General features: G+C 40.0%; 2 protein-coding genes across 2 annotated transcripts in view; one reads left to right on the top strand and one right to left on the bottom strand.

Annotated features, from left to right (window-relative positions):
• LOC140304667 (uncharacterized) overlaps positions 1–20,973 on the top strand; it is a 285,825-nt gene that overhangs the window by 27,105 nt on the left and 237,747 nt on the right. The gene's annotated exons all lie outside the window — the stretch shown is intronic.
• Positions 12,656–14,400, bottom strand: LOC140304676 (forkhead box protein D1-like). Its single transcript, XM_072383417.1, has one exon. The coding sequence runs from the start codon at positions 14,357–14,359 to the stop codon at positions 13,412–13,414; it is 948 nt and encodes a 315-aa protein (XP_072239518.1). The 5' UTR covers positions 14,360–14,400; the 3' UTR covers positions 12,656–13,411.

Here is a 20,973-nt window from a genome sequence, read left to right as displayed (position 1 = left end):
AGAGAGCAGGAGCACAGTTAGTGAAAGAACTCTTTGGCAGCGTTTGATCTAATTCTGGGTCCAGCTAGAAGGGGTGCAACTGATGACCGGAGAGCTTCGATTAGTTATACACAGCGTGCAAGCCAATGCTCATATTTCCAAGTACGTGTAACAGCTCTAGCTGCTGCATTCTGAATGAGTCCAAACTGCCTGCTGGTTGTTCGAACAGTCCTGTAAATAGGGACACTTAAGTCTCCCTTAAGAGACAAGTGGAAATTGTGAGTTTTGGTTCAATTTTGATAAACAGTACATATCATCATACTCATTACATTTGTTTATTTGTTTGTTTGTTTTTTAAAATAAATTTTTGTTATAAATTCATGTTGTGCATTTCTGTTGTCCACAACTTCTACAGTAAAACGATTAGGAAGGCAGTGCTGCAAATAGAGCATAACAGTGGTTTAACCTGCTCGAAACTGAGATCAGTATCCAAAATTCAGAGTTTCAGAGGAAATGATGACAAGTAAGAACAGATGCTATAATGCTTGTTGTTGTTTTTTACAGTATTAAATGCAATTTTAAAAAAAAAAATGTCAACAATTTTTCTACTTAACCCAAAGCACTTTTTCCCCCAGTTTCATAGTTTCTAATCTCTGCAAAATGACTTGAATGAATGAATTAAATTTAATTAATTAAATCTGGTGTCGTCCAACTGGACACAGCATGTCCCTTTGATGTTTTAAAAGTTATTATGTCACAGAAAACATTACCAGAGCTGGTCTTAAACAGAAAACCACAACATAGAATTCTACAAAAAAGAAAAAGAAGAGAGAGAGAGTCATCTGCCTTTATCACAGCCAAATGACAGAATACATTGGATTGTTTTATGGTTGTTGTTGTCTAAAAGCACAAATGTAGTAGGAGGATTGAATTCAGAGTCGTCTTACGTGTCCTTGAGCTTTTCACTTGTCAGGATCATAAGAACTTAGCAGTATGTCATAGCAGTATTTCATATTTTCATTTTTACCATCTGATTATTACATGCTCCTTTCTCAGTTTGGAGAGTTTGGTTTCTGTATTTTTCGAGCATAAAGGTTACTTTCAACATATTATTTGAGGTTCCATTTCGATTGAGCCTTTTTTTTCTCTCTGTCTGGATTCCCTTACTTTCCTTTGCAGTCTTTGTGAGTGTCTGTGTGTGGTTTACAGCTGTTTACACAGCTAACAATGGGTGAGCTCTTTCTGAAGTCCTATAAACTCTGGATGAAAGCTGGGGCCAAATTAATAAAGTTTAAGTGGATAAAGATGTGGCTAGTTACACAACATGTCATTGAAATTACATCTTAAATGACATGAAAAGCACTTTGTGTTTATAAGTTCCCCACCACAGAAGAATGAAAAAGGAATATTTTGAGTTTGTATATGATCTGTTTGCTTTTTCTCTTCCACACAGAGTCTTTACCTGATTCTCTCTCCCCTCTGGCTCGGCTGACCTCAGAGCCCGCTTGCATTACGGGGTAATAAGTTAAACCAGTGGGCATGGAAAAGAAAACACAAATAACTGAGGATTCAGCTACAGCGAGGTGTGTTACCTGGAACTAGTAAAAGTTATTTTCGTTGATTCTACGGTTATTGGCTGCTATTAGTTTTTATCCCACTTGGCGCCGTAATAGCTGTTGTGCTTTCAGAGTCATGCGGTGAAAGTCACCCCTCCTGCACATGTTAAAAGGCTATAAATCTTAGAAATTATGGTGCCTGGATTGCTTTAAAAACTCAGTGATGTCTCATGTAATTACTTGGATTGAGTGAAAATGTGTGTGGCCCTGTTTGGGCATTTAGACGAGTGTGAGGACATGTCATATTATCAAAGATGTTTTCTTAGCCTGTGTGCTTTGTGTACCCACACGGTGGAAGAAAAGCAGTTTTAGACCTTGTGGTCACAGTATTATATTAGCCGCTAACAATATCCTGTCTGGATAAAAAGAAGGAAATAGCTTCGACTAAAATGCACAAATGTGGCCTTTAAATCTAGTCTAACAGTGATGTAACAAAGCTGGAGCCTATCCCAGCGGTCAACACCAGAGCCAAATAACATTTTATGTGGATCAGTATTTGGTCTTTTTGTTACTTATTTTACATATCAATGAGCCCCCTTTTCAGTGTGAAGATGTTTAACTGCAAATGTATGCAGATGACACACTTGAATATGTAAATGCTTATACACAAGGGTTGTGTTTCAGCTGAATTCTCATGTCTCAGTTGAAATATTTAAAAATGCTCACATAGTGACTAATTTGAAATATTTTGGCCTGATGCTAAATTTTGGTTTTAATAAGCATGTTTAGGATATTGTTTAAGGCTGTCTTTTTTTCTGGATTTCGTGGAAATTCATGATTTTAAAGAAGCAGAAAAGGAAGATTATTCACAAGTGGAAAACATGCTAGAATGTTGCCTGTTGAATGTTTCTAGGGGTGCGTGTCCCGATAAGTTGACACCAAGGTCTAACTGAACAGACCAAAGTGGAGATGTTTGGTCATTAGGTGAAAACCAAACACAGCATATCAGCACAGACACTTCATACCAAGTGTCAAGCGTGGTGGTGGAGGGTTGATGATTTGGGCTTATTTTTGCAGCCACAGGACCTGGACACCTTGAAGCCACTAAGTTGACCATGAACTCCTCTGTAAACCAATGTGTTCTAGAATCAAATATGAGGCCATCTGTCTGACAGCTAAAGCTTGGCTGAAACTAATAGATAGACAGACAGACAGACAGACACAGATAGATAGATAGATAGATAGATAGATAGATAGATAGATAGATAGATAGATAGATAGATAGATAGATAGATAGATAGATAGATAGACAGACAGACAGACAGACAGACAGACAGACAGACAGACAGACAGACAGACAGACAGACAGACAGACAGACAGACAGACAGACAGACAGACAGACAGACAGATAGATAGATAGATAGATAGATAGATAGATAGATAGATAGATAGATAGATACTTTCTTGCAGTAACAAATACGTTGAACATACATTAGAATGAACTTATAACACAGTAACAATACTGTATGTTGAAATTGACCTGAGATAGATGTAAATTTAAATGTGTACAGAGAAAACAAGGAAATTAAGTTAAACATTTGTAGCAAAATTAAACTTCAGCAGAGAAATTAAATTAAACATTTGCATAGAAATAAGCAGAACCTTAGAACTCAAACAGGGTGTATCTTCTTTTTCTTGTGAATACATAATACTGTGTTTTTTTTCTATCTCTCTCTCTCTCTGTTTTTTATTTCTTTTTCTTTAGCCTTTGGTTTTGATTTGAGGATGTGAGGATATGAATTAGTTTGTGATATAATAAAGCATGGTACATCAAATTGCCCAAATTTTTATATGATGTCTCTTTCGGATAAATAAATACTGTGTGTGGGTTTGTTAAAAAAGCCACAAAATGCGTCGGTGAGGTTGATGCAGCTGGAGCTGGTTTCGTTCAATCTTCAGTAATGGAAAGCTGGAGTTCCTTTGCAGTGACATATGGATGTTATTGATATTCAGAAGCACAAAGGAGTTATACAGTTTCTTTGTGAGTTACTGAATGATACCATTTCAAAAGATAGATAAAGCCGCTGATGTTATGTATTCTATATCTGAGAAGAGTTTGAGTATCTATGATTGTAAATGAAGCAGTCATTAATTGCACACACATACACCCACACACACACGCACACACACATACACACAAGTCACCTAATGCTTACACTCTGAAATGAAAAAGACTCACTGCCAATGTTATCCACCTCCCATTCATCCATCCTCCCTCAAATACAAAGGTATGATCATGTATGATCTGGCTTCCACATGCTGACACATGTGCATGCATCTCTGTAGTTTCATGTTCTCATTGTTTTGAAGTGAATCCCAGCATAATTTTGGTTGCTGACAGTGTGTCACTCTGCTATCCCTTGTGTTTTGGTTCTGAATATTTGAGTAATTGCGGTTCAAAGTGGCTGCGCTGAGCCTAGACAGATGACTCTGGCCTGGGTTTTCACTCACGTTCCTCACAAACTGAGAAGAACTGTTGAAAGTGTTGCAGATTAGTTTTATGTATCTGCTCGCTGGTTCCTCTGACACTCCTTATAACATCTGTTGAACTGTTTGCGTTTAAGAACACAGAAAACAGACGTTTATGAAACATGTACTTGTGAGTTTAACATTCAAAGAAGTGACAGACCTCATTTTGACCTCTTTTTTTTGCTTCAGAGCGGCTTCAGAGGTTGATCAAACCCTGGTAATAACAATCATTTAAGAATTACATTATATTATTTAATTAGCCTCAGGAATACAGTCAAAAATTAAACTATTCTACCACAACATGAATCTACATTACCCTAGCCGAGGATTTGAAGTTAAAAAAATCCCTGCAGTGTTGTTGTACTTCTTATATGACATAGTTTACTGACCAACAGAAGCAGGTCAGCTGGTATGGTGTTTATAATGTAACTTGCAGACAGAGCCTTTGATCCATCATAAATAAGTCCCAACATGACATACACTGACTATATGAATAATCAAACAAGGTGAGCAGCTGCAAAAAATGAAGTTCAAAAGCTCAGATATGAGTAGAGGAAAGAGCGAGTAAAGGTGAAGGCGAGCGTGTTTTATGAAAGGCTGAGAGTCAAGCAGGGTGGTCCTGCTCTGCACACTTCCAGAGCAGGCAAATCCAGCACACTGTAAAATCTCACACGGCAATATAATGCCATCAGCTGATCTTTCTCCAGGAATGTGAGTAAATGGTATTAAGCTTAAGATTTCTGGTTGTTATTTAGCATTCTCTCTGATTAAAGGGGTTGAGTGACAAGAAAAAAAATCATACATTTAAAAAAAACATGTAACAAAGCTGGATCATTACCTCATCCAAATCTTTTTTTTTTTACTTGTTATTAGCTACAGGTCCAAAATCAAAGTAATGTTTCTTCGACATCTGGATACATACCGCATGATGATGTGGCCACCCTGAGCTAAAACCACAAGTCATTGCCTCATTCTAGATTGGATTTAACTCTAATATCAGAGTTTCTAAAATGAGTCTGATGAGTTTTTTCCTCATACGCTTACAATTTGCATCCCTTTATTTAATCTACAGTGATCCTAATACACTGTCATAATTTTGAGACTTCACCCAGTTCATTAGAATGATACATTTTCAAAAGAAAAATCTTGTATCCTGCAGACTTCCTGGAATACATGACATGAGAGCTAAAAGACTTAGCTAGATAGTTCGAAAGAAATAGGCCGGATAGAAACTTGGTGTGTGTGTGTGTTTGCGCGTGTGTGTGTGCATGTGGTAAAACAAATAATGAACACTTATACTGCAGTATGTAGTACTGTAACTCCTGTCCATTATTTAGCGGACTCGTGAAAGCAGTTTTACATGTTCTGTTTTGGTGCAATTTTTCAAAATGACAAAAAGCAACAGAGAAAAACATCCCACAACTGTTTTTCAGTTTAAAGAACCTCTTAAAGAGTCTAGTAAAGGAATAAATTTGCATCAGATACACCAGTAGAACACAGGACACAAAAAGGTAACTTTTGTCTTCATTAGAGATACAAGCTAGAGTTTTAGATGCTTTCATAGAAATACTGTCTCTGGAAAAATCCAATATTGTTCAGACCCTGAAGTAACACAAAGCTAACTCTGTTTTGCTTTCTGAGAAAGTTGTTTCTCAGGGAATTTACTGCTGTTGTTACCTCTGCCACTACAACAGCTGAGGACGTTTGTGGGCCTGTTAGTTTGTTAGATAATCTCCTTTTTAAACAATTCAATCTCAGGAGGATACCAGTAATATTCAGTTATATTTCTTCTTTAATCGGTTAATGTTTCTGACGAAAATGAAACACTGTTAGGTCTATGAATTCTTTTCCTTTTACTATGATATTGAGGTAAGATCAACACTTTGTTCAGTGTCACATGTTGTTTGTTACATTGTAGTTTATGGCCCAATATGATAGGCATGGTGTGGTTTTTTGCACATAATAAATCAGATAGTAAGTCTTGTTTCTCTCTCTCTCTCTCTCTCGTATCGGTGTGTGGCATGAAAGCCATTCTCCACCTTCATAAACTTCACACAGAATTTTTATGCTTTTGGAATTAGAATTGTTACAGCCTATGAAGACTTCCTAATTTCCTTTGTTGTGTGCAATTTTCCTTGTATCTTTGCATGAAGCCACGTTAATATTCCTTCTGGAGTTGAACGACACACCATTTGTATGTGAGGCTGAAACAACGGGTTACGTTTTACAGTGCAGACGGTTAAAAGCAGGGTGGGTGCAGGATTTGGAGGGATGTTTGTGGCAGCACATACTTTAAAATAACAGAGGTGCTTTTGACACTGGCCTTGGCTCCCTTTCTGTTTCACTTCTCCTTCCCCACTTTCCTTGTTGTTTGTTTTTGCTGATTCAGGTCTTCTACTTTGGCGGAAAAAATATGCTGCAATTTGTCACTTTAAATTCAAAGGCAGTTGTCGGTGAGAGTACATTTGGAAAGAGTGAAATGTAGAGTTGTTTGGTGCAAAATGATTCAACAATAATCAAGCCAGGCCTCATTAGTAACATTCACAGGACTGACGCCTCTCCCCACTCTTTTCCCTGACTTGGATCTCCAGCACCTGTCAGCTCCATTTTTTGTTTTTTATTTTTATAAAGAGTCAGAAGTGGATACAGAGCAGCAGGAAAGAGCAGTGTGGCAAAAGGAGAAATGGGAGAAAAACGGCATGCTTGTGTTATCAAAATGCTGCATGGAAGTGTGCAGCATTGCAAAATGTCGCATCACTGACCCTGAAGTTCTGCTGAGACTCATGTTCCTCTAAATATAACATGTAAGGCCTTGTGATGGAACAAAACAAAGGGCTACATGACTCCAGCAAGTACAGCAGCGAGATTTTCTTCTTTTGTCCTTATCTCTGACAGTTATTTGAAGATTCTAGCCATCCTCTATTTATGAATGAATTGTTGAACCATCCAGTACATCACCCGCTGGTGACGCCATGTTTTTCTTTTTGACCACATGAAATTACCATATTTCGACGAGAGGGTGGAGCCTGATAGGAATCCTTGAAAACTGATGATAAAAAGGTACATTTCCTTCCTTTTCCCAACTGATTGTAAACCTAGAACTTTCATTTTAAAGCAGCAGTGTGTGTCACAAAGTGCTGCAATTACTCTGGTAGGATGTGACGGTGCGATTGGGGTGTAATCATGTTTACTGATGCAGCCAAAATGCGAATTTATTCATATAGCTGAATTCAATTTCTACTTCCTCCAAATATGACTTTATTTGGATTAAGAAGATTAGAAATAGCAGTTGGACTATCTTATTCTGAGTAAGGTCTTAATTAGGTTAATATCACAATATTTTACACACATACACACACACAGTGTTGTGTACAGTACGGAGATGTTGTGTACATAGTGTCATAGTGCCACAGGGAGCAATTTTTCCAAGATGTTTGCTAAGATTTTACAACATAAACAATATGAGGTTCCAAGAGGAGAAACAGCAATTCAGTAGATCAGTAGTTCCCTTAAACTGAGTTTGAAACCTTTTCATTGTTTCAGGAGTAGTGTGAACAGATTACTGGTGCAAGTCCAATTCAATAAAAAAAAGAAAAGAACAAAAATTAAAGTTCTGTGAACGGTCTTGTAAGGAAATTGTTTCATATCATCCCCAGTGTGCTGCTCAGGCGGGGAATGTATTTGTCAGAAAGTCAGTGACAGAGATCACTCCTGAAATGTTTTTTCATAGAAATAGACCATGAAGATCCTGGGAAGAGGTCTCTGGTTCTTATCCAGTATTAAAAGTGAAACTCAAAGTCACCTGAGAATGCAAATCTTTTGGTTCTCTTACTTTAACGTCTAGCTGGATGCATATAAAGGCAGAAGTCTGAGCAGAGAACTGATGGCAAACAGCTTTCCTACTCATTCAGGGGAGCTTTTGCAAGGGTTAAGAGAGCGCTTGCATGCAAGTTTATGAAATACTTTTCCACTATGGCATTCATCAATATCACAATGATTTGTCAGACATAAAGCAGTCAAGGTTTCTCTGAAAGCTTAAATCTAATATATGAATATGTATCTAATGACCTAAACAGACCATTTTTAGTATTTTAAGCTCTGACGTGAATATAGGTGTCCTTTGGGGAAAACTCTGGGACAGAGAATAACACTTTCTAATACAATAATGTGTGTTCAATAAATACAAGAAAGAATTAAAGTACAATCAGATAACTGAAGGCGCACTTTTCCACCTAACTACTATCCAAAAGCATAATTTTAAAATTCTGATGGGAGGTCAAAAACCTGTTTCCCCCTGTTCTCCTTGGAAGTGGACTTTTTTTTCCATTTCACATGATTAAGGAAGAAAGTTAAGACAGCAGCGAATTTAGTTAACTTAAAAATGCATTCATCAAGGATTACATGATTCCCACTCCTCCTGAGAAAGAGTTTGAGAAAGTCCAACTGTTTTAGTTTTTGCAGAACAGAGAAAGCTGACCATGCTGCAAAAAATCTGGCTTTGAAAAGAGAGTGTGGAAGAGTATCGAATGGTAGATGTCTGTGATGACGATGGAGATAAATTTACCAAATCTGTTTGTGGAAACAGATGCAGGCTGTCGTGAAAGTGTGGTCTCCTTTCCAGCTGGTCCGAATGGTAACTCAGACCTGCCTTACATTAACGGTGGTCGGTTTGTACTTGTGATGGGGCGTATTAAGGTGAAAGAAACTGAGAAGATGACCGTACGGTTTTTTTTTATTCCAGTGAAGTCGAACGGTGCATTAAATGGTCTTAAGCCACGGCTGCAATCTCCCTGTAACCTGATATTTAAAACCGTATCGCTCTGAAGTCCTACTTACTCGAAGAGATCACTACATTTAGTCTTGATATGATTTAGATTTCAGCAGCCATTGAAATGTTTCCTGGTAACATTATATGCTTTACCCTGCCGGTACACTGCAAATAATGTCGAGATAAAGAAAAATTAACAAATTAACAAATAACAAATAAACAAATAATTAGAGTTAAGATAGCTTTTTAAGTGGTTTTCTTAATAATAAAAATAGCATTTTGATTGAAGAAAACAAGACAACTCTTAGATTAGATAAATCACTTTACTCATTCACCATCAATATAATCAGGGAAAAGGATGTGTCTCAGCACCTATCAACTTACTTTGTTGTTGTAGATTTTCTTATGATGTCCAGTTAAAACACACTTCAGTTGGAATACAAAATAAAAGATTGAATGATGAAGTCTGGAACGATCTTACTGGCCTGGAAGCTGGAGATGGGTAATGCTGAAGTGATTTAGGGAACTAATGTAGAAATACTGACAGCGATGCCATGCCTTTTTTAAAGAAAAAAACTTCAGGTAGAAAAGTTTTGATGAAAATTAGTTGCAGAAAATATAGACACCTGTTACAAATTGTTTTTAACCACCTGACACAGGTTAGTCTAAATTTGACTTAATGACATACACGAGATGGCCATTATGATCCATACATTTACTATACTAGCTTAGTCAAGGTGTGGGCAAATATGATAAACCACTGACTAAATGACAAGCCTAAAACACTTGAATTTAATTAAAAATGTTGCCATAAATAAGAGTTACATGTTCTGTTATGTCTAATAACTACATCTGGAAATTGTTGGATTTGTAAAAAAATTGGAAGAGCAAAAGCTGTTGATTCTCTTTGATGCATTGTTGTTAGCTTCATGTAAACTTGACTTCTGATGTGCATTTAAATCATTGGTTCGATTATGAAAGCGTTTACTTACTTATAGTACAGATACAGCCGCTGGGACGCTGGCTTGAAACTGGTACATCTTTGACGAGGAGAAGCTATTCTTCTCTATGTAAAAATCTTAGAAACTTTATAGGAAATGACCAGGGCCTTATGACAGTTTGCCAACAGCTGTGGATCCTCCCAGCATTTCCACTCACAGGAAACAAGTGGTTGCCAAAGACGAAGTCTGGAGGAAAATTCAACTTCCTGTTTTTAGTGGACGATAAAGATTGACTTGCAGTCTATCATTAACATCGAATTATCCACTTCTTTGAAACAAACTAGTCTTGTTAAGTGCTGACGTGAAGAGAAAGCAGAGAAGTTAGATTAAGCAAAAGGAAAAAGACAAGACAGAACATTGGTTGTTCTTTCTTTTTTTTCACTTGTTTGTTTTTTTTTGCTTACTCAGGATTTTTCCACCAACTTGACTCGAAGGAGTTTAACCACCAAAGTATTAAATGCCAGAGAATCATTACCTGCATTAGGTCATTTTATTTACGTATTAAAGATAGCTCCATATTCACGAATAAGCATCATACTTAAAGTCATTAAATTTAAGTATATCATTATAAATGACTTATCAGTTTAATCTGTAGCTATTAAGGCTCCATCAGCTAAGAAAAAAGAAGAAAAAAAAACCTCTAATAAAAGTACATAAGCGTTTCCATTGTACTGCTGTCTGGTGGTTGCCTGGCAACTTCTTTGTGCTACATATGTTGATTCTGGCTACCACCATGAAAACAAGGTCAAGGGCTCTAGGGTTTCCCGGTATCTTGTGCGGTCATGGGTGCTGAGGGCTAACTGATGCTTGCAAGGAGCAATGGTTGGTCCACAAGGTCAGCAACAGACAGGATTCTTCATTTGATAAGTGCTTGTTTCCTTGTCTCCTCTGTCCTTGATCTTGTCTCCTCTGCTCGCATCTTTGAGGGACTTAGGTGTGACGAGAGTAATAAGGGGGAGGAATGGAGGATGTACAAATTAGGAAATATGGGATGAATGCAATGCGGAAGAGCAAAGCATCAACTGATGAGAAAAGATTCATTTTTTTCAGTTACAAGGTGACTGAGAGTGAACCGATTGCCTCTCTGTTTTGGGCATTTTCAGTTCTTAAAAGGTAGTACAAACACAGCTGGAAAAAATATGCCAGCAATAATTTGTCAAAGCTAGCTGTTACTGTGATTCCTTTTTAAGTACTGACAGAAATCAGGCTTTTTTCTTCCTCATCGCACATCCACACTTCTGAAAGACCGCTGAAGATCTGTCGAGCATTACTACGGATGGAAAATATATTCACTAGTAAACGACACTAAATGGAAACTAATGACATGAGTCATGTTTAACTAGATGTGCATGGTGAATCAGAAATGATACAAAACTTTCATTTACTTTGCATTTACTTTTTACTCCATAAAACACTACCGCAGTCTTTTCATGTAATCTTTCTGCGGGATAGTTCATGAGCTCATGGCTCTGCTGTCATATATCTGTCATGTGTCTATTCCAGGTTTTGGGGATTTGAGAAGGGTCTTTCGCAGTTCAAATATACACACTCTATCATGCTTCCTGCTACAGGCCTCACACTACATACATCTCAGGGGCTCTGGCTCAGACTTCACTAACTGACTTAAATAGGCCACATTCCATGGAGATCTATGGACTGTTTTTTTTCTCTTTCTGCGGAGGAAGCTGGACCGTGAGTGTGCATGTGCAGTGTAATTGAATAAAACTCAATATGACTGAGCATGCCAGGAAAGGCAAACTGCTCCCTGAGGGAGTATTTAGGAGGAAGGCAGCTGTTTGGAGACGGCAGGAGACCAGCTACATCACACGTACACCTAAACCCTGGCAGCGATTACCTCCAAACATTTAACCAGTGTTTCTACAGAGTGGATATGGTCAGAGTGCAGGAGTTGTTCCTGTAAACAACGCATCTAGTTGGCAAAAAATTCCATAGTTTTATCTGTTTTTTTTTTTTTACCATTTAAAGATCAGTTTTTTTTTATAGTAAAAAATATACATAAAATAATACATAAAAAGGTACACGAACAACCATCAAACAACTTGTTTCTAATCATTATCTTTTATGCTCACACATGAAAACGTTTCCTATTAAAGAACTACACTTACATGTTTATGACATCCCATGGAATAAGATTAACATCACTTATAAACCGTATTGAATAGTTTTATAGACCTAAATGCTCTGAAATGGGCCATTACAGCATAATTACCTTACCTGAAACGTTTCAGTCTATTTTTGATCCCACGACACTGTGCACCTAAGTAGTTGTGGCATTGCTTCTTTTACTCAAGGCTCTGAATCTGAATCTGTCGTTAATGGCACGCACAATATGGTCTCACAGCAGTCTGTTAAACTGTCACATGAGGCTTCTGAGTCGTGTTCACCGTCTGCTTCAGAAGTGGCAATTATCAAACACCAAGAACACCTGAGCGATGCCAGCGGTGGCCTTGTTTGAACTCATTATAATATTCATCACCCAGGCGACCTGATTTATTTGATATTCATGTTCTGCTTAGGCTACAAAAGGACCAGCATGTCTTGTAATATGAACACCTGTTTGGACTGAAAAAGACCTTTTTAAAAGCTGACGCAGAGAACATGGCACACACAGTAAATAAGGCAGGGAATATGAGAATATGCACGCACGTGCTTGGATTCATTCTGGACATAAAAGGAGTCATTAAAGAAGAAATAACAAAATGCAGCCATATTTGCTCAGTTGCTGTTTATTCTTCAACAAATCGTGTGCAGGTTGTTTTGTCACACACACACACACACACTTGACAAACAATATTGCTTTTATTAATAAGAAGAATTGCCATGCTGTCTTTATACTTCCATTCATTTATTTTCCATTTTTCATACCTGCTTCATCTCTTCAGGGTGCCGCAGCCATCCCAGCTGTGTCTTTACACTCTTTATTATACGGAAATATGTTGGACCCAGTGGTGTAGTGTAAGGTACCTGGGTATACCCACAGATTATTCTCCTCATCATGCCCACTTAAATCCTCTTTGGTGTGCATGAAATTCAGTTATATGATCCAAGTTAGTTTATTTCCACTGGATTGATTGGTCAGGTTTAGGCATGATGTTCAGGCCTTTGCACTGAGGCAGAGCAGCAAAAGATGGGTGGCAATACTACTTGCCCATCTCTGGATAAACTATGGCAAAGTGCTTGTAAATGTCACTGTTTATAAGAAAAATAGTCTATCTTTTGGTGCACAAGCTGCTTGGCAAAACATTTTTAAAAAACGAGCAGAAATTGGGAGAATTTATCAGGTTGTGGTACAGAAACAAGTATAGAGTTCATATTTTAAAATGTTCTTTTTGATTAATTTGTGCAAAGTTACTCCATCCAAAAATAGACAATCAGAGAGTAAAAAATCGAATCAAATCAATTCTAAATTAAAAAGTATGTGTTACCTTTTAGAAAACACTTTCATTGCTTCATATAACCTGTGGTGGCCTGGTTGCTCGGGCCGCTGTTTGTTACGTGCGTTGTTATTTTCAAACAGATTGTTCCGGGACTCTGACGCAGAGAAAGCTTCATCATTTTACGCCGAGTTGGACGAAACTTTGAGGATTCCACTGGGCAAAATAGACAGCTGAGAAACAGGGTAGTTGAGCATAATTCCGTGGAACGAGAGGGGGACCATGAACGGGGAGTTCGGAGCCAGAGACGGGACCGTGACGCAGCGTCCCGAGTCCAAACGTTCAAACGAGAGCAAAGTCGGAGAATTCCTGAAGAGCGCAGAGAGCGCAGGTGTGACGCCGCTTACAGGTGGGATGCTGGGACTAACGTGGGGCCCCAGACAACTTCCCACGCTCAGATCGCGGCTCGATTCGGGTCTGTGGAGACTCGAACCAAACGCATGCACTCCGATAGGAGAACCCGGCGGCAGACATCGCTCCTGCGCTCTGAAGTCTTTCAGCGTTTCCAAGCAGAACCGTTGCCTCTTGAAGCGTTTCCTTCTACGGAGGAAACTACCGTTTTCGAACATATCAGCCGACATGGGGTCCAAGGTCCAATAATTTCCCTTGCCAGGATTCCCGGGCTCCCGCGGCATTTTGATGAAGCAGTCATTTAAAGACAAGTTGTGACGGATCGAGTTTTGCCACGCGGGAAATCGCTCTCGGTAATACGCGAAGCGCTGGCTAATAAAGTCACATATCTCACTGAGGGTGAGTCTCTTCTTCGGGCTCTGGAGGATGGCCATGGTGATGAGTGCGATGTAAGAGTACGGAGGCTTGGAAGCGGATCTCTTGCCTGGAACATCGTGTGGCCGGTCACCTCCTTGCAGCCGTTCAGGGGAAAAGGAAGATGCGCGATGCTCCAAGTCTGCACCGTCCTCACTAAACAAAGGACAACCCCCGTCCTTCACATGTTCGATAGAGTCAGTCTGATCCTCCACTTCAATGTCCGACTCATCCATGGGTCTGCGGTCCAAGGTCATAGTCCCAACAGGCGAGATGAGCGCCCGTCTGACCTCCTTTCTTTTCATTCACAAAAACGTTGCGCATCAGACTGTATCTTTAACGTTTAAGCCTCCCACTCTGAACGTCCTCCTCCTCTTACTGACAGCATCTCCATCAAAACAGAAGCAGCTACAGATTCAAATAAATCAAAAGAAATTCATAGAATCCATAGTTAAGACACGCATTAATGACGGAGGCTGTAGAAACGATGGCTGCCTCCCCTATTTTAATCTAAAGTATAAACCTGGAGGATATTTCAGAATCCAGAAAGTACTTCTTTCCCAGTATTCTCCTGGTCTTTTCTTTCTTTAGTCCTTTCTCATGGACGGCTTCTGGACATTCGTTGTCTTCAACTCATTAATTTGAACGTTTTATTCTCTAGTTTACGGGCTCGAGAGTTGCACCCTGATTTGATCAGTTAAGGTGAAAGAAGTCAAGGGGAAATAAGCAACATGCAAACAAATGAGTCCTCGTTTCGATTCCAACTTAAGTACAATGAAAGGTCATAATGACGGCCGCTCAGCCACGTCCATTTTCAGTAATGTTCTGCTGCAGAGAGAAACTCAAACAGCTTTTTAAGTGGCACGTTTTCCCTTCTAGATGGTTTTTAACCGAAAGCTTTTCAGCACATTTTACAATGAAAGCCACTAGTTGCAAGAATAAAAATGTGAGTAAAAGCTTTTAAAATGTAGTGGAGTAAAAACAAAGTTGAAAGACGTGAAAATACACCAAATTAATGCACCGCAGCGTTATTCTTCAGCGGAGCGTGTATTTCTGTTCAGTAACGGAGGTTGAAATCACGCTTGCGTTTTCTCCATTTTATGTTCTTGGCCAAGGCAGCGCTCCTTTCTGTCTGCACTGATCTTTGCTGGATGGTTTGGCAGACGCTGCCTCTCGAGGAGACGTAATCCATTTTTAAAATAATCGCTGCACTTTGTCAATCTGCGCCAGGCCACCCACTTGGCCTGCAGAGCACGGTGGGCTGAGGAAACTGTGGGAAGCCTCATTACGTAGAGTTTCGTCCCTCTAATTTAATGCGATATGTGCACCCCTCTACAACTATTATTTCATCAACTTATTTAGAGGTGAATTTATGTCAGCTCCTGGCTTTATTTAGATACTTGCACACGTGTGTGTGTGTGTGTGTTGGGGGGGGGGGGGTGTTAAACAAAAGGAAACTTTTTAAATGTTTTTTAGTGAATTTAATACACACCAAAACCCATGCACCTCACAGAAAAAAGTCTACCTCAAGCAAAACAGCAAGAAAATCAGTTTAACGAGCAAAATATGACACCGTCCAAATACAACAACCCAAACATGGAGAAAGGCAAGAAATCCCACAAATAAAACCACAAGACAACAAATAAATAATCCAACTTGTGCAGCTAAATGTCCGTCTACCGAATTTAGCAAAAGACGCTGTCGAGTCAAAGATAGTAAATTGTTTTGCAGTTAATAACAGTGACCACAGCACTGATCTCAGCACCTGTACAGAGACACCGCTGACCAGTCTGTGCTAGATACACTGAAGCCATTAAGATTAAAAATGTCAACAATCATGGCTAAACTTTCCACAGAATGAGACCACTGGTGGCAGCAGCCTTTCGGTGTCCTGTTTATCTGTCTCGAATGACTTTCTCTCCTGCTACGAAAGCTGCCCAGGCCTCAGAAGTAAAAATTGCCTCTCGGTGTAGAAGGAGGAAAAACAAGCTGCACAGACTCGGCCACACTTGCTGTATGAAGATAAGGAAGCACAAAGAGGAAAACCGGAGGCAGAGTATTTTACAACTGTTCTGTTTGACATTTTGCTTTCATTTTCACATCAGGCTGAACTGTGAAGAACTTAGAGATACAGGAGCAGGGAATATCGTCATGTGCAAGCTCCATCACAAATGGACATTAAAACCTGTGTGTATAGTCTCTAAGTGGTATGTTTCCGTTGAGCTGAGGTCAGTCTCACAAAGTTTCCACACTTGAGGCAGCGTGAGTTGGAGTTGCTTTCTTTCCGAGGGATATGCCAGCAGTTGACACAGCGCACTCTGTACTTCTTATACCTTTAAAACGTTTGACAAAGAAAGCACAGTTGTGATTAAATCCCTCAGTTTTCATTTTCAGGCGTAATGAGGAATGCGAGTTTGTTAAATCCTGGTGAAGAACTGGTAAAACAAATATTTCAGATGTCTGGATTGCAGAAAAAGAATAACTAATCCGACGAAGCTTTGTTCCTTTTTCTTGGAGGCAAACATGTGTTTATGTCTGCAGGGACAGATCGTGAAAGTGAAAACACAAGCCAGCGTGCAGTAATTCTCATGATCCTCCTCATATTAATTGTTGCGAGGGCGCAACAAGGACTTTACTTAAGTGCAAGACGTTCATGAACCTTAAACACATAAAAAAAAAACATAAAGCTAAGTAAGCACTACCAGCTACAAACATATACCAAGGATACATGTTGCTATGACACTAATTAGCAGTTGCTACAACATCAATTCAAGAACCAGTGTCAATGGTGGCAAAAGTAACTCTTCAGCACTGAGCGAACAGGAGCTAGCATTAGCATTAGCTAACAACAGACCACAGTCAGAGTCTGCAGGTTCCATTCCCAAACTAACAAATATTAAAAAGATGCTAACAACATTCATCATGCTGATTTCCTGCAATGCAAATTCTGAAGGAGCACACAGGATGTGCACAGGGGGCCATCTTTATGCTCACTACCCCGTGGCCAGTCAGCATGCTGGAGCCTAAACACTGGAGTTGTAAATGAGGAAGAAGTCATTTAAAAACACATCCAGACCCTTTTCAGGGAACATTTTTGCTGTTTGGGAAAGAAAACCTTGAAATGTTCTGTATAGATTGTAGTTTTAGTCACCTGGACAGTGAAGTGTTGATATGTACTATAGTACTTTCTCTGTTGTCTCCCCATAGCCATCAGCACAGAAACCCGTTTGAGGAACGCTTAAAATAAGACAATAACACTTTGAAACGTATCAGCTACATTCTACTGATTAAAGTGAAGTATCATACTAGCTTGTGGCCCCGTCCTTGCACTGCACTGGAGTGTCTGGCAAGCACAAAAGGTAAATGTCTGGAGTGTGTGAACATGTTGCTATGCAGCCATTTCTATAGTAATAATTTCATGCATAAACAATGGCACATGAGAGCTTGACTTTTACAGCGTTTCTTGCAGTTGTTTTATTAGAAGAACCAACTGCTCCTCACCCTCCTGTGACTTGCAGCCTACGCAGAGCAGAGGGGGAAATGATTTGAACTTTTACACGGTTAGAAACCCACACATCAACAACTTTGTCGACAGAGCCAAGCAAAGCAACGACAGCTAGCGAGTGTTATTTCCCCCCCTCCTTTTTTTTCCTGAGCTCTCCTGCGAGTAGAAGCCAGTCTGATGTTTACCTGCAGCCTGTCTCTTCCTTATACATTTTTCTTTCTCCTTCACTTCCTCCGATAGCTTCATCTTGGCTTTGCCCCACCTGCCATGGTTTTTCTTCCCTTAAGTGGATTCATTTATTCAATATTACTTGATGAAAGCGTCTTGCTACCTAGCTGCTGGAGCGTGTCATTGTAATGCAAAACTAGAAGTTCCCGGGCTGGAAACCAAAGTTGTAAAGTGTGGTTTCTGAACCACCGGGTTATCCAAGGCAATTTTGTACTTGGTTATGTATATGATGAATGTCGGTGTGCCATCAAAACAAGTCAGAAGCGACTCGTTTTTACAGTTTCACACACTTCTCCAGTGCTGCTCTAAAGCTTTAGGTCATGTTAGCATCTGCAGCTGCCTATTAATCCTTAAAGTCCTCCTACAAATGAATCCAGATTAGCCTGACCCCATGAAGTATCTGACCCGGTGGAAAGCACACAGTGATGTAACAGATGAGCCCTAATTGGCAAGTTGAAATGAGTTTTCTTACTACTTTGAACATCCAGAAGTGTTAACAGGAGCTACCTTATCCCACAAGCATTGCAGAGTGGGGTCCCATCCTCTGCATCTCTCCACATGGGGGTCTTCCTGGTGCAGCACGAAGCACAGACTTTTCCCTCTTGGGAGAAAGAGATGAAGCATACATTAGGTCTGCGCAACAGTAATAATGATCAGCTTTATAAAAGGAAGTACTTCTCATGCAGTCAAACATTTTGCAGAAATTGCCAAATAATTATGCCAACAAACTAATATAGTTTACTCATTTCAACGATATCATAGAAATTCTCATTTTACAATAAAACACATTTTCTGTGCAGAGATCAACCACATTATTAAAATCCCTGTCAGTGATTCACTCTGATAGCAGCAGTCGCTCCCAGAGGGCCCAGGAACCTTCAAACTACTCAGGAACGGCATGATGACAGTGGTAGTGTCCATTCCTACAGCTGCCAGATCCACGACCCGAGAGATCAGAGCTGTTTTGGCAACGTAAGGGGCTACAACAGCAGTCAGGTTTACTGTTGACTGGTGAATGTCTGTCCGCTCACTGAATGTTAAAAACGCGTGTTCTCTTCCGACCAACAGAGAACTATATGCTTATGTTTAAATTTGTGAAAGGTTGGTCGTCAGAGCAGAGAAATGATCCAACTGCTGTGAATCTGAAATGACATTCGATGCTTTCGTTACCGGAAACCCTGCGGTTCAAAGCATTATCTGGACATCTGTAAGTTGAAATATTAAAAAAAACAAAAAAAAAAAACAGCATGTTTGAATTTATGTTCCTTTTCACTTTCCTTTTGTCTATTTTTATGATTCTAAATATTATCAATAAAGGCTTTATTGTATTCCGTTAGTAGAAGCCTTCAGATGCAGGCACCTGATGTGTTTTGGTGTGGTGGTGCACTCTTGTGGAGAAAAGTGGAATTTCACACAGTAAGGTTAGGCAACTGAAGTTATTATTCCAACTTTAACTGTGCATGAAACTGAATTATCAGTTATACAGTCTATGACACTTAATTTACTCTGAGAATTTCCCAATGTTTGGGATTTTTTCGTAGTTCTATCCTCATCATTTTAGATAGGAGAAAAGCTTCAGTTACTCATGAGTTACTTACTCAAAACAGTAGTGGTCAGGTCATTCTCTTCATCTGAACTGCTAGTTTTAAGTGATTTCTGCAACGTCCGTGCCCTCAGCCTTGGTTTTCTCACACTCTTGCAGAGCTCCTTGCTGCGATAAGGTACACATGCAGCAGATACTCATGTGCACATTCCATTCAAACATATATCAGATGTTCAGAAATCAACACACACGCAGCCTCTACCTGTACTTTGAAGTTATGAGGAGCCGGCACTGCTCCTTGGTGTCGTCCAGCTCCGTGTCCATCCGGAACGTCACTCCCTGGAACTCTGGGTCTTGAATGTCAGCACTGCGAGAGGGGTGAGGTTGTTTCCTCGGAGTCTTGGTTTTCCACTGGTGAGCAGGAGGCAGACCAGTTTCCTCCTTTTTTGCCGTACAAAGTTCCGGTTCCGGTGCTGCAGAGGACAAGTCGCAGCTTGATGATTTCAGCTGGGCAGCTGGAGGGGATTTGTCCTTTACGGGAGCACCAGTGCGGCTGGCTTTAGATGCTGTGAATATGTCGTCGTCTTTTGAGGGCGAGTGAGAACTCCCTGCAGTGAGAGATGCTGACTGTGAGGAGAGCAGAGGAGGCGGCTGGGTCTTGCACTGGTCTGTAAACAAACTAATGTTTGCATTGTGGTCTAGGGTTAATGTTGGCTGGTCATCAGAACTTATGGTCAGCTGGGTATTAAGACATGTGTTGGGGATGTGCGTTTGGTGCAAAGCTGGTTCATGGAGGGGTAAATCCAGAACATCCTTCTCAGTAGGAGAACAATCCTTACACTCCTGGCTGCGTCTCAGTAGACTGTTTTTTTCTTGTAGCTCGGCTTTCATAAAGTCTGTATTCTCAGCAGTGTGTGGTCGCACACTGCAGCCACCTTTCACACAACCTTGCAGTATATAACCACCTCCAGCACTACACTCTCGCACAGTTTCCATAGGACTGATGGAGGCTTTGCTTTCTTGTCTCTCACAGAGAGGAAGAGATGGCCTTAAGGTGCATTCAACATTGTCCCCTCTCACTCCACCCTCTGCTACATCTGCTGCTGCAGCTACCAGTGCAGCTGCCGAGCGGCCGAACTTTGTGGAAGACGATAAAACACCTGAGCCCAAGTCATCGTCATCTCTTTGATGAAGGAGCTTTTCACAGTGTCGGTTGATCAGGCTCAGCACTTTCCAGGGGCTGTTGCATTCACAGCGTTGCTCATCCAAAGCTGTTGCCTCGCTGTTGCAGACATCATCCCTCATAGTATTTATGTGATGATACGGCAAAGACAAATTTTGCTGACATGAGCTAAAAGAGGCTCGGACTGAATGTGCATCCTCCTCTTCCTTTTTAATTCTGAAATGATTATTTGCAGACGTCTCATTAAGCCATTTGGAGGGCACATTTATGTCCAGGAAACTGTTACTGATAGGTGACGCTAGCTTTGAAACTTCCTGGAAAAGAAAGAAGAGTGCTGAATGGGAATCATCTTGTTGTTTGCTCTGGTTTTCCTGGATGAAGACAGCTTCTGTCTGTGGTCCGACACTCATGCTGAAGCAGTTTCTGCATTCATGAATAAAAACAACGAAAAAAAAGCATA

Source organism: Leuresthes tenuis, unplaced genomic scaffold (assembly GCF_036924035.1).
Source record: "Leuresthes tenuis unplaced genomic scaffold, fLeuTen1.0.hap1 SCAF_4, whole genome shotgun sequence".
Classification (NCBI taxonomy): Eukaryota; Metazoa; Chordata; class Actinopteri; order Atheriniformes; family Atherinopsidae; genus Leuresthes; species Leuresthes tenuis.
This window is presented reverse-complemented; position numbering and strand designations above follow the sequence as displayed.